Source organism: Microcaecilia unicolor, chromosome 10 (genome assembly GCF_901765095.1).
Source record: "Microcaecilia unicolor chromosome 10, aMicUni1.1, whole genome shotgun sequence".
Classification (NCBI taxonomy): Eukaryota; Metazoa; Chordata; class Amphibia; order Gymnophiona; family Siphonopidae; genus Microcaecilia; species Microcaecilia unicolor.
Window position 1 is genome coordinate 182469434 of NC_044040.1, and position 13943 is coordinate 182483376.

Consider the following 13943-nt stretch of genomic DNA (forward strand, 5'->3'; position numbering starts at 1 on the left):
CTAGGATAATAAGGATAATGAGGTTACCCTGGACAATCTGATTGTACAAAAGCTGAGTGAATTCCTTCGCTGAGCAATAGGTGAAGGGGAGGAGAGAATGGGAATGGAGCTAAAAGGATCAGATAAGAGGAGGGAGGGAAGAGGGGGGGGGGAGGGACAAAGGGGGGGGGGGGGGGGGGGAGGGGGGGGGGAAATTGCTAAAAAGTTGATGATTGCATTTTTGATGTTCGAATATAAGTTTAAGATGTTGTTTCAATAATACCTGTAAACCTTTTCGTTCTGTCCAGTATTGTATCATCAATAAAAACCGTTAAAACATAAAATACTGCACTAGCAGTAAATATTTATTCTGCTTTAATTAACTTATTTTCTCTTTATCAATTATCTGTAATCCATATTATTCTTTAAGCTGCATTGAACCTGCCTTGACTACTACTACTACTACTTATCATTTCTATAGCGCTACTAGACGTACGCAGCGCTGTACACTTGAACATGAAGAGACAGTCCCTGCTCGACAGAGCTTACAATCTAATTAGGACAGACAAACAGGACAAACAAAAGATAAGGGAATATTAAGGTGAGGATGATAAAATAAGGGTTCCGAACAAGTGAATAAGGGTTAGGAGTTAAAAGCAGCATCAAAACGGTGGGCTTTTAGCTTAGATTTGAAGACGGCCAGAGATGGGGCTTGACGTACCGGCTCAGGAAGTCTATTCCAGGCATATGGTGCAGCAAAATAAAAGGAACAGAGACTGGAGTGGGAAAGCGCGGGGTACAAATGTAATAATTAATAAATAAATAAATAAATATAGCTTTCTGGTAAAACATATCAAACTGTATCAATTGGAACGGACTCCCTGAGCACATACGCCAGGCCCCCCTCCCTGCCCATCTTCAAATCATTGCTCAAAGCCTACCTCTTCAATGTCGCCTTCGGCACCTAACCACTACACCTCTACTCAGGAAATCTAGACTGCCCCAACTTGACATTTCGTTCTTTTAGATTGTAAGCTCCTTTGAGCAGGGACCACCCTTCTTTGTTAACTTGTACAGCGCTGCATAACCCTAGTAGCGCTCTAGAAATGTTAAGTAGTAGTAGTAGAATTACAGGCAGAGAGATGTGGCAAATCTACAGTAAGGTACTGATTAAGACTACATTTCTTTTTTCTTTTTTGCTTACAGCCAATGTTTTCAGTTGCACCCAGCTTAGCCACCAGTGCAACAGCCGCCTTTAACCCCTACCTGGGGCCCATTTCTCCTGGCTTGGTCTCTGCAGAAATCCTGCCAACGCCTCCAATGCTGGTCACAGGAAACCACGGAGTCCCAGTTCCTGCAGCAGCAGCAGCTGCAGCCGCACAGAAATTAATGAGGACAGACAGACTGGAGGTAGGAGATCACTCAGCTTATATCCCCGTTTTTCACCTAGTCCGTTTTGGAGTGAGGTAGTTTCTTCATATCTTCAAGATTATCCTAGAAAAAAAAAAGCAACATTTCTGTTGCATGCCATTATTGTCATGAATTATTTGAGTGTCTGTGCTCCTAACTGCATGGAAGGTGAAAGCCTGTTTTAATGTAACCTCTTTCAGCAAAATTTTTTAAAAAATGAAACGATGAAAGCGGGCTTAAATTTTATAGTTTTTTTGTTAATTTTTTTCTCTTTATTTTTATTTTTAAAAAATGAAAGAAAAACATTGCTGATAACAAACTTGAAACGTTTTGGCAGAAAAGTGGAAGACTTGATTAACAGAAAGTACTTGACAATCATAATCAGTGAAGTTGAACAAGGTTGCAGCTTCTGTTTGGTAACCTTAAAAAAAATTAGCACATCATACCCCACTTGCAAAATATTTTTGCTTTTTTTTTTTAATGCTGCCAGCTGCCACCAAACAGTCTATATCGTTGTTTTTCACTCCGAATCTTTGATGGCTTGCAACAGGTGAGGTTTTCAAGGTACCTCAATTTAATATGCATGAGAGAAATTTGTATACAGTGGAGGTCATGGGCATGCAGATCTCTTTCATGGATATTCATTAGGGATATAAAAAAAAAAAAACAGACCTGTTGGCAGCCCTTGAAGACTGGGAGTGAAGACTAAGGGCTTCTACAGAAAGATACAGAAAAATTATGTAAATCGGTTGATCTTACTTCCAACATTTTAATAAATCAATAAAATATAGGCAGAAGGGAGGGGATTTTCCACCCAGTTTTCAGACCATGGGAGATGGCTGTCTCCCGTGGAACATGCTAAACCCGGATATTCAGTTCTAGTCTGTTTCCGGTGACAGGCATTGAATATCCAGTTTAACTTTGGGCGATCCAACTTTAACTGGCTAAGCTGGCCGATTAAAGTCAGATTGGCCAAAGTTATTTCACCATTGGCCGCCAAACTTGGCTGGTTTGACTTTTAAATTCGGTGGGCAGCCGGTTATATCACGCGATGTAACCGGCTATCTTTAAGCCGCTAACTGGTGATATTCAGCGCCGGATAGCCTGCTGTCCGGCACTAAATATCGCCAGATTGCCGCCTAATTGCCATTTTAGCGGCCATATCCTTCTGAATATCACCCCCTTTGTATTCAGCTCATGCCTTTTTTCAGTTGTAGCACGACAAGCACCTTTATATACAGCAAGAATTTTCCTGTCCCCTTAGGTCATATAATCTAAGTGGCTCTTTTACTAGTGTGGAAAGTTTTGCAGTTACTTCATGTTTGCTGCAAAAATTAACATACTGTAATTGCAAAACCTTTGTGGAATGCAGGCGTTGTGCACAGAGCACAGAGTTAATGGAAGGCCACCACATTATGTTCCTGGGCCGATAGCGCAGGCCCACTTCGCCACCACCTGAGCATGTAATGCAGTGGCCATGCATTAAGACACAGTATGACAGCTAGCCATGGTACCTGTAACCAATACCTCTCCCAGACACATCCCCAACCCTCCACGATTAGGCCCCCTAACCCCCAAATGATCATCCCTATCCCCCAATGATCATCTGAAACCCTCCCCCCCCCCCCCCCGCCAAAGTAGATGCCCGACCTCCCCTCTGATATGCACCTCGATCTCCTCAACACCAACTTGAACCAGTCCTGGCACACTAACTCCGCCCCCCACAGAATCTATCCCCAACACAATTCCAACCCCCCACCACACACAACTGTGAATTCCCTCCAGTCAGCACCCTGACACCCCTTGAACCTCCCCCATGACAGACTCAACACCCCAGTGCTGGAGCAGGCCTCTGACATAAACGAATTGCCCCTTCACTAAAACCCAGCCCTTCTGACCTAAAAATCTTTTCTCCTCTCCCAATGACCTTCCCTCCCCTCAGATTCCCCTCCTGGGACATACCTAGGGGCTGCATTGATAGTCGATTGGAACCCAGACAGCAGCTATCCTCCTCCACTGCTGTCCAAGTCAATCCAAAATGATGCTAATAACCCCAAGCATTAATCTTGTGCTACTACCACAGCCCTGCATTATCGGCATTTGGGGCAGCTAGCATGGTACCGACCAGAGGCGTATCTGAACTGCGGCGGTAAGGGGGGCCAGGGCCAAAGTGAGGGTGCACATTATAGCCCCCCCCCCCCGCCGCTGCCGCCATTGCGATCCCCCAGCCGCTGCCATTGCCAACCTCCCCCCGCCGTTGCTGTCGCCTACCTTTGCTGGCGGGGGACCCCAACCCCCGCCAGCCAAGGTCCGCTTCCTTCTGCCGCTGCCGGCTGCCTTTAAAAGAATTCCTTCAGCTGGCGGGGGACCCCCACCAGCCAAGCCGAGGTCCTTTCATTTCTTCCACTGCAGTCTGCAAAGCTGGCACCGAAAGTTTCTTCTGAGTCTGACGTCGCTGCACGTTGTACGTGCAGGACGTCAGACTCAGAAACAGAATGAAGCTGAAGGAATTCTTTTAAAGGCAGCCGGCAGCGGCAGGAGGAAGCGGACCTCGGCTGGCGGGGGTTGGGGTCCCCCGCCAGCAAAGGTAGGCGACAGCAACGGCGGGGGAGGGTTGGCGGCGGTAGGGGGGTCCAGGGCGAAATCTGCGGGGGCCCAGGCCCCTGTGGCCCCACGCAGATACGCCCCTGGTACCGACCCATACAGTGGTTTTCAGTTAGCCACACCTCCAGTAACCCATGTCGTATCCCTCTCATTCTCATGTTAGGCAGTTATTGGGGGATTTTTAACAGAAAGGTTCCCTTCTTAACAGGCCAGTGCTACTGTTTACCATTCTGAAAATCCTGGGGTAAATATTTAGCCAGCGGTGCTCAGTGTTTTGCTAGCTGCCGCCAGTGATATGCCCAGAAATTCAGTTCTGGGCTTCGGAATTGAATTTCCAGGTTTACTGAGTTGTCTAAACCATAGCTGGTTAAGTGCAATAGTTGTTCAAAAAGAAGCACAGAGGGCTGTAAAGAATGGAATCAGTACACTTTATTCATAACCTGAGACAGGCCATGTTTTGGCATATACTAATGCCTGCCTCAGGGATCAATGCAATCAAGCACCACTTAATATTTGTGTGGTTTCTCACATTACAGCGATTCATTGCCACGCAAATCCACTCTGAAGACAGAAAATATTCCTGTAACGATGTAGGATGCCAGAAAAATGTATGATTTTTAGCGTGTTCTTCTGGCATGCTGAATTGTTACAGGAACATTTTCTGTCTTCGGAGTGGATTTTCGTGGTGATGAATCACTGGAATATGAGTAACCACACAAACATTAAGTGTTGCATGATTGAATTGACCCCTGAGGCAGGCATTAATATATGCCAAAACATGGCTCATGTCGGGTCATCAGTAAAGTGTACTGGTTCCATTCTTGAGAGCCCTTTGTGCTTCTTTTTGGATTGGTGTGCCTTGTACTTTGACTCTCCCCGCTGCATGTTGCTAAGTGCAATATTCAGCGCTTGACAGGCTATGGGGCACCAGTTAGGGCTGTTTTTTACGTGGTGACCTTGGCTAGTTTAAGGGCTGAGTATTGACACTTAACCTGTCAAGTGCTGACTTCGCCCAGGGAATGCTCCCAAAATAGTTGGTTTTGAATTTGGGACTAACCGGATATTTTCAGCAGCACTAACTGGTTAAATGCCTCTGCAAGTGACCAGTTAGCTCCGAACAAGTGATTCAGCCAGCCAGGAACCATTTCTCCCCCACTCCCCGTTTAGCTGTTTAACGCAGTTTAGCAAAAGGACCCCTAAGTTTTGCATAAAGCAGTGGAGGGTTAAGTGGCAAGCCTAAGATCACAAGGATCTACTGTGGGATTTCTCTTCCTTTTTAAAGCAATAGGATAGATCTCCATTTACAACATTCCAGTATCATACCCAGCTTACTATAAAGAGATGTAATTTGTGATTCAGTCCAGTGTGGTTTTCCTCAATAAAATGCTAAGGGCCCTGTTTACTAAGCTGCGCTGTACGTGCACTAACGCTTGTAGGGGTCCTTTTACTAAGCCACATAGGCGCCTACGCGTGTCCAATGCGTGCCAGTTTGGAGCTACCGCATGGCCTTGGCGGTAATTCCTTTTTTTTTGCGTGCAGCACTAACCGGGCAGTGATCGGCAGTGTACACGCGCTGATGATTACCACCTGGTTAACTCATGAGACTTTACCGCTAAGTCAATGGGTGGCGGTAAGGTCTCAGACCCAAAATGGACGTGCGCCAATTTTTATTTTGCCGCACGTCTATTTTCTCCCCCCCCCCAAAAAAAAATAGGCGTGCTGAAAAATGGATCAGTGCTCGTTCAAAACACACGCCTACACTATCGCAGGCCATTTTTCAGTGTACCTTAGTAAAAGGACCCCTTACAGCGCACTAAAAATTAGTGCAGACTAACACTGGAGACACCTATATGGGTGTCTCTAGCATTAGTGCGTGGTAAAAACGCTAGCACGCCTTGGTAAACAGAGCCTTAAATTTTAAACCCAAGAGGCCCAATATTTGACCTAGTATTCAAGGCAGGAAACAGGAAGACACCTCTACAGGATTCCAAGAAAGACAAAAGAGTAGAGAATGCTGCAGCTCATGTAGCATTCTCTTCTCTTCCTAGTGTTCAGAAGGACGTACATGTTTACCTGGGGCTAATAAGTGTATAAGTCCCCTGGCCACTAATTTTCAGCTGTATACAAATAGTGACATGAAAGTCACTGTAACCATTTCAGAATGCTTTGTATAGTGCTGGAACAAAGTTAGGGTAGAGTGTAGATGGCAGCTAAATATCACAGCTATACATGTAGCCATCAGTGATGCCCACATTGAAGTATTTTCAATGCTTCTGTCGATCCATATAGTGGCGCTTAATACGCATTTTTTCTAAATGCTCTGGCTGGCATTTTAGAAAATGTGGTTACTGCCAGATCCGAATACAGATCTAAATATTTTTTATAATCATCATTTTATATAAAGTAGATTAAAACAGTATGCATTTATAAGGTTCCTATTCTGAAAAGTGTAACAAATGCAAGATGCAGCCTTGTTCAACCACTCTTATTTTCTTCCCCCATCCAAAAATGAATTATTGTTTAGAGTGGTAGAATCCATTTCTACAGTGTATCTGAAAACCAGACACGGTTTCGGTCAATTAATTTAATTGAAGGTCTGCAAACATTTCTCTATGTTACATTCCCTTGTGGGGTTTTGGGAAAATAATATTTTGCTGATAGAATACTAATCAGAATCCTGTGCAAATGATATTTTCTTATCTACATGTAATTACACCCTGTAAAAAAAGAAAACAAAAATTAAAACACTTCAGATTTAATCCTTCCATTGGGACAAGTATTCAAGAATGAGGTCCTTTAGTGGAGTGTTCCTGGGCCCTCTTAGACAGCTGGACAGTTCTGCAATTGCTTTGGGGGTTTTTTTTGGGTGTATGTTAACCCCTTTTACCTCTTCTGACTGCTCTCTGGTGCTAGGCTAAGCTTGCTTCCTCACTTTCTTTGCCTCCATGTTCCTTCTAGTTTTTTGTCCATACTACTAGGCCTTTCTTCACCCGCGTCCCTTTCTCTTATAGAGACTGTTGAACTCTACCTACCTCCTTGAGCCTCCCTCATTTCAAACTTTCCTCTCATCAGCGTCAGGCTGGCTGCCTTATACCTCCTTCTGAAATGTTGCATGATGTACGTAATGAGGCCTTCTGATATTCTGCTTTGGAACGTCTTGATCTCTTCACTTGCCTTTGTCATTATCTGATGTAATCTACATGCACTTTCTTGCAAATTTTTTTTCCCCGTACAACTCCTTTCTGCTCACTACTTCAGGTATTGCCAGCTTCTCGCAGGCTCCTGAAACCTTTTGTCCTCAACTTTTTCTGGCTGTACTGTAGCTAGCTGCAGGTTTGGGGACTGAGAGTGATTCTGTCCTTGACCACATCCCTGCTCTTCCTTGGGTCCAGAAACAAGTAGTGCATCAAAAACAAATCTCAGAAAGTTTACTAATCTTATCATCCTTTCAAAAAGGTATTTATTAAAAAAATAATGAAAAGGAACACATATTTCTAAAACAAATGATTCCAAATAAAGCACCTGTGCTACAAAAATACATATTTCATAGAATGTTTTTAAGTGTGTATCATTTGTTCTTCTGTCCTATATCATAAACGCTTTTCATTTTAATTAAGAAAAGTTGCATTTTTCATTTTCTTTCATTTGTGTAATTTTAATTTTGCCTTTCACTTAGTTAATTTTATTCCCTTTATTCCCCCCCCCCCCCCCCCCTTGAATCTGGTTTCATTTCTTCTCCTTATAAACTATTAATTTTCTTTTAAATTAAATAGATTTTAATCACCTTTTACATTTTTTTTTAATTCTCCACCTCTGGTTTCTTCTCTTAACCTATCCATTTGTCTTCATTTACTTTTTCTATTTTGTACCTGTGCCCCGTTCATAAATCTATCTTTTCTTTTTTGAGTGAGTGTTTATGCTGGTGACGGTTAAGGGACTGGCAGGAATGGAAACTGAAGTCCTCTTTTTATCCACAGGCCAGCTACAATCAGGCAACTGCACTACGAACTTCCCCACGTTGCCCCACCAATGACCTCAACCCTGACCTGGAGGGAGCACCCTCTTTATGGGTGAGAGGTAGTTCAGTCTCCATGCCAGCTCAGTCCTGGGCCTCTCCTGAGCAGAGACTGCCAGTTGTGCCTAATTATGTCTGGTGGTTTTGTGATGTGGACTCCTGCCTTCTGGGGACCGAACAGAGACCACCAAACTCAAATCACTTAGGACCGCAAGCTGGACTTGACCCCTGGTCCCAGAGAAGAAAGGCGAGTTCTTTATCCACTAAGCCAAGTAGAAAGTTTTTAAAATTAAGTTTTATTTTATTTGACTTTTTACATTTTCTGTTTCAGTTGCGCTAAATAATCATCCCTGCCTTGCCATTTACTTTTTTAGTTCATAGTATGCCTATGCTTAGCTGCTTTAAACTTCTAGAGGGTAATTCTGTAATGCCTACTAGAGGCACTGTTTGAGGTATCCAATTTAAAGCCTAGATCTATTCTATAAAGAAAAGTAGGCACCAACTTTTCTTCATAGAATACTAACACAAATGGCCAAAAATACATGTACATTAAGCATAATCACTTAGACCTCTTTTAGGACTTAGCACACACAAATATGAATAACAGAGTTCTATAATTTATGCATATACCTATGTGCTCCATCCATTCTCCACAAGCAAAGTATGAGGCATCGTTATCAATGTGGGCTACAGTTAAGATGTGTTCACAGGTTTCACTGTATGCAGTAGACCTAGGGCCCTGTTTAATAAGGTACACTAGCGTTTTTAACGCGTGCTAAAAATTAGCGCGCGCTATCCGTGTAGACACCCATAGGAATATTATGGGTCTACATGGTTAGTGTGCGCTAAAAACGCCAGCGTGCCTCTAGCGTGGCTTAGTAAACAGGGCCCCTAGTTACTACATCTTGATGCATGTTGATAACTTGCTCTCTGAGTGCCATGAGATCAGTGTGCGTACTTTTTCATTGGTCTATAAACGGACATTTTCATGTGCAGATGATCACATTTGTATGTAAATATCTAGAATACACCATTTACATGCCTTCCTGCCATTTAAAACAAGGCAGCTGCTTATAGAATTACCCCCTTAATGTTTGGGACCAGATGTACTCAGAAGTTTTCCTCATTTTGCATGTCTGGGGAAAAATAACTTTGTACATTTGGCAATTTCTGTTTCATTTGCTTATTCTTTCTTTGTCTCCCTTCTCTTTGCTCACTTTTTCATGCTTCTTCTGTATGTCTCATGCTATGTAGAAAATAAGAAAGCAGTTTGTCTTTCAAGATCTTTTCAGCCCTATAAAAGATTCAGAATTGGTGACATTTACAAAAAATGTACTGTAATCATTTTTAAAGGGAAAGATAATTTGACTGGACTAATCTTACTCATCATTGAGTGGAGCACATGATACTTCTTTCTCAGTAGTTCCCTGGTTTTGTGGTCATATGTCCTTGTGTAGAAATGAAGATATTGGTTTTTTTTAGTTAATGAATTTTGCTGTTAGCATTGACACAGTTCCCAGGCCTTAACATGCCATAAGCTTGTCTAATATGCATTTCTTTACAGGACAATCCCACTCCCCGCTCAGCTCACAAGTTCATCCTATCCTTGGCACTGAAAGTGGTGCCAGTCAACCTGATTGTGATATCTGCAGGCTGGAAATAGCTGTTTTGCTAGAAGTCCCATTTTATATGTTACTGCTTGTCCCACATCTTTCTTTTTTTTTTGCATTTTGCTCTAAGTTTTTGATTCCTAATACATGCATTCAAGATATCGGTTTCCCTTTTTTGCTGTGGGGCAACCGGAAAATTAATACAGATTATATTGTGACATGGTATAAATCTACAGCAGATTATAAGCAAATGTAAATCAACCTTACAAGTGTATTTGATTTTCTGAATTAAACATTTTACCCTCCACTAAACTTTTCATCTGGGAATTTGAACCTCCTGCTCCTTTCCCCCTCATATATATGGGAAAACATCTTTTATTAAATTAGCCCACTTATGCATGTGTATAAGTATGTGTTGTGAGAAGCACTGTTCCCTCTATGCTGAGTTGGAGGCCTCCACCTACAGTCCTGCCAGCAGGGGGTGCCGTTTTACTGTCACATTTTCAAGAGTGGGACAGGCAAGCTCTGCCTGCAGGACTCCAAAGAACTTTCCTGTTCCTAGCCATTGAAAACATAATATTAAAGCACCACCCCCTAATGGTAGCAATGCAGTTGGAGGACTCCCGAGCTCAGTTTAGAGGGAACAGTGATGACAAGACTGGGCTATATATATGTGTTTACTACATATAAGCATTGATGGGATACCTACTTTTCTTTATGGAATACTAGCATAGGCAGCTAAAAACAGGCTTATGGTACAGTTGCAAACACACCGTAAGTCAGAGCTTCCTAAACTGTGGGTCAGGACCCCAAATGGGGTCACAAATGCATATTTGGAGTCACGACCTGGGTGGGCTCTCCGTAGGTGCATCATTATGCTGCGCCTCTGGAGAGGAAATAAAATGTTATTTTGCCACGGTCATGGGTCAGGAGAAAAGTCTGCCGAGGGCGGACGAACGCCAAAATCCCTCAAAGAGAATAACAGCACAAAGACAGTGGGAAGTGGGCCAATGACTCAAGAGACTGGGACAACAATTTGGAACTCTTTGCTGGAGATTGTGGTAACAGCGGTTAGCGTTTCTGGATTTAAAAAAGGTTTGGACAAGTTCCTGGAGGAAAACTCCGTAGTCAAATATTGAGACAGACATGGGGAAGCAAATGCTTGCCCTGGGATTTGTAGCATGGAATGTTGCCACGATTCGGGTTTCTGCCAGGTATTTGTGACCTGGATTGGCCACTGTTGAAAACAGGATACTGGGCTAGATGGACCATTGGTCTGACCCAGTATGGCTGCTCTTGTGTTCTTATGTTCTCTTGAGTTAAGGCAGGCCCAGTGTCTGGGACTACATCCAGGTTCTGGGGTCAGTGACAGTGGCTAAGGAAGTAGTGCCATGGGCAAGGACACATATGTGGCCATGACAGGAATGTCTTCTCAGCCTCTGGTCTTCAGTGTCACCGAAGTATGACCTTCATCTTATTTGGATGCTTGTTATAAGATGGAGTATGCAGTGGTGATTGTTGCCCAGGAATTTGACTGTCAGAACTCGCCAGCAAGTTGGGTTGGGGAGCTCATTACAAGTTCTTTCTGGCACAGGGCACCTGGACAGAACAGGAGTCTCAGTAGTCATTATATTGCTTGGAGCTCAGGGCAATGAGGAATGCCTTATGCAACTTTCCACCCTTTCTGTCAAGGTAGGACCTGCAGTCATTTGATGGTGGTGAAGGCAGCCTCCCTCATGGGTTGTGTGGAGGAAAGTCTTCTCTGCTTGTCGGCCACTCACATCGTGGGGTCCTTAATTGTGGAGGCGGACTTTCTCAGCAGGCACTCCTTAGATCCAGCAGAATGGAAACTATCCAGCCAGGGGTTTCAGCTGATTGTAGACTGATGGGGTTCTCTGCTTCTGGACTTGATGGTGACGAAGAGGAATGCCAAAGTACCCAAGTTCTTCAACCACTGGAAAGAACCGGGCTTGATGGGGATCAGTGTCCTACTGCAGCCCTGGCCAGAGACACATCTACTGTATGTCTTCCCTCCTTGGCCCATGGTAAGCTGCGTGTTGAAAAGGATCACACTGCACAGGGGTCGATTAATTCTTGTAGCCCCGGATTGGCCGCGGAGGCCATGGTACACAGACCTGATTTGACTGCTGGACGGAGGTCCTCTCCGTATTCTACAGGTACATAGCCTACTAAAGCAAGTCCCAGTGCTCATGGAGGATCCGTGCACCTTTGGTCTTACAGCTTGGCCATTGAAAGGGCGCGGTTGAGACAAAAAAGTTTTTCTAATTTGATCATTGCTACCTTACTTCAGTCTCAGAAATGCTCTTCATCCATGGCTTATGCGAGAGTGTGGAGGATGCTCAAGGGCTGGTACTCTGAGTGTGGACTTTGTCTCTTCTTTGCTTATATCGCGCACATCCTAGTGTTTCTTCAGGCAGGTCTTCAGAAAGGATTGGCATTGGGTTCTCTAAAAATTCAGGTTGCAACTTTGGCCTGTTTCAGGATCTTACTACAGAAGACATTTCTTGCAGCTCACCTAGATATAATTTGATTCTCGCAGAGAGCGGGCCGCTTGTGGCCTCTCCTTCATATGCCATGTCCAGAGAGGAACTTTAGTTTAGTTCTTCATGATTTTCAGAAGCCTCCTTTTGAGCCACTCCAGAAGGCCTCCTTGAAAGATCTTACGCTAAAGACAACGTTATTCTTGGTGGCTGTTGTGTCAGCACTTAGGATACCAGAGCTTCAGGCTGTCTCTTGTTGGGATCCCTTTCTTTGCTTTTTGGAGATGGGGGTCTCCCTGTGCATGGTTCATTCCTTTCTTCCAAAAGTTATATCAGCATTTCATCGCAATCAATCTGTGGAGCTTTTGTCCTTTTTCAGAGAGGATAAAGAGGCTCAGTATTTTTCCTTGAAACTTCTTGATCTGCATTGAGACTTCATTAGAAATCTGGAAGGCACAAATGAATTTTGCAAATCAGACAGACTGTTTTTGGTAAATAGAGGCTTCATCTCATGGCTTCCAAGCCCACAGTTGCTAGATAGCTGAAGGAGACTGTCACATCAGCTTATTTGCTTTCAGGGAAGCAGGCTTTTCAGGCCTTGCAGGCTCATTCTGCAAGGCATACCGTGACATCTTGAGTGGAGACTACCTTACTGTCTCCGGTGGATATTTGCAAGGCGGCAACATGATCAACGCTGCATACTTTTGCATGCACTACAAGGCGGATGTTGCTGTGTGCTCGGAAGCCAGTTTTAAGGCTTCAGTCCTCAAGGTGGAGGCGCCAGGATCCCAACCACTGTAGAGATTGCTGTTGAACATCCCACAGGTTCTTACTTGATTTATTTTCTTTTCATTAGTCCTTCCCACTAGTCCAGAGGCCTGTCCAAGGTTTTTCAGATGTTTAGTTGGTACAAAGTAATGTATCAAATAATGACTTGTCACCTTGCATGGTGCTTCATGCATGTCTCTTGTTCTGTAAAGGCTGTCCAGAGATAAGAGAAGTCCGAACATGTTTGCTTATCGGTTAGTGTTAGGTTAGTGAGTTGTTTATGGTTGTTGTGTTTATTCAGAGTTTCTCCTTACTGCTTGTCTTTTGTCTATGTAAATACTGAGGAGCTGGATGGGTGCCAAGAGAGATATATCTCAGGTCAGTTTTCAGTTCTCTATCTCCACCTGCTGGTTGATGGACACAGCTATCCACAGGTTCTAGAATAGTGGGAAGGACTAATGGAAATATATTTTACAAGGACTAATGGAAAGAAAATGATCAGGTAAGACCTCATTTCTGCATATAGAGTACATGCTCATATGTACACCTTCGGAGCAGGTGTAAATTGGTGTGAGGATTTGTGCATTAATAGAGGTCATTGTAGAATCCTATTCATAAAGGCACATAGACACCAGTGTTGCCTTTTCAAAATATGCATCTTTTTGGACAGCTCATTTTTTGTTCCCTTTTAGCAAACTGCTTCAGTTCTAGATTTTTTTTTTTAACACATTATTATACGGTAGTTAGGTTTGTGATAGTTTTGATGACGGGGATACAGCTGAATTTAGCAAGATGGATTTAAAGAAAGAGAAGTAAATCAGCCTGCCAAAACCTAAAACGGTAGTCTGATTTTATATCTCTATTGCCCATGCAGGTTCTTTTTTTTCACACAACTGTTTGCAGTGCCTTATCATCTAACCTATTGTTTTGTATTATTGTAGTTTAGTGAAAATTGCTGTCATCTTCATTGATGATGTCATAATCCTTATTTGTTTAGAACCTTTCACTACAGCTATAATAATTGTTGATGTTTTTTGGCCTTGCTCTGAATCTGTG

At 43.4% G+C, this 13943-nt stretch overlaps 1 protein-coding gene across 13 annotated transcripts in view; it reads left to right on the forward strand.

The window, feature by feature from the left end:
* The window catches only part of MBNL1 (muscleblind like splicing regulator 1), a 320658-nt gene that overhangs the window by 210414 nt on the left and 96301 nt on the right, over window positions 1–13943 (forward strand). For 9 of the 13 annotated variants that reach the window (XR_003943570.1, XM_030216350.1, XM_030216347.1 and 6 more), the window contains 2 exons: window positions 1186–1389; window positions 7971–8255. Coding sequence is in view for 12 of the 13 variants with exons in the window: in XM_030216350.1 (XP_030072210.1) it covers window positions 1186–1389; window positions 7971–8255 (489 nt within the window). In the remaining variant the exon portion in view is untranslated. The remainder of the gene's footprint in view (window positions 1–1185; window positions 1390–7970; window positions 8256–13943) is intronic. The other 4 variants (XM_030216352.1, XM_030216353.1, XM_030216355.1 and 1 more) reach the window with 1 other exon arrangement.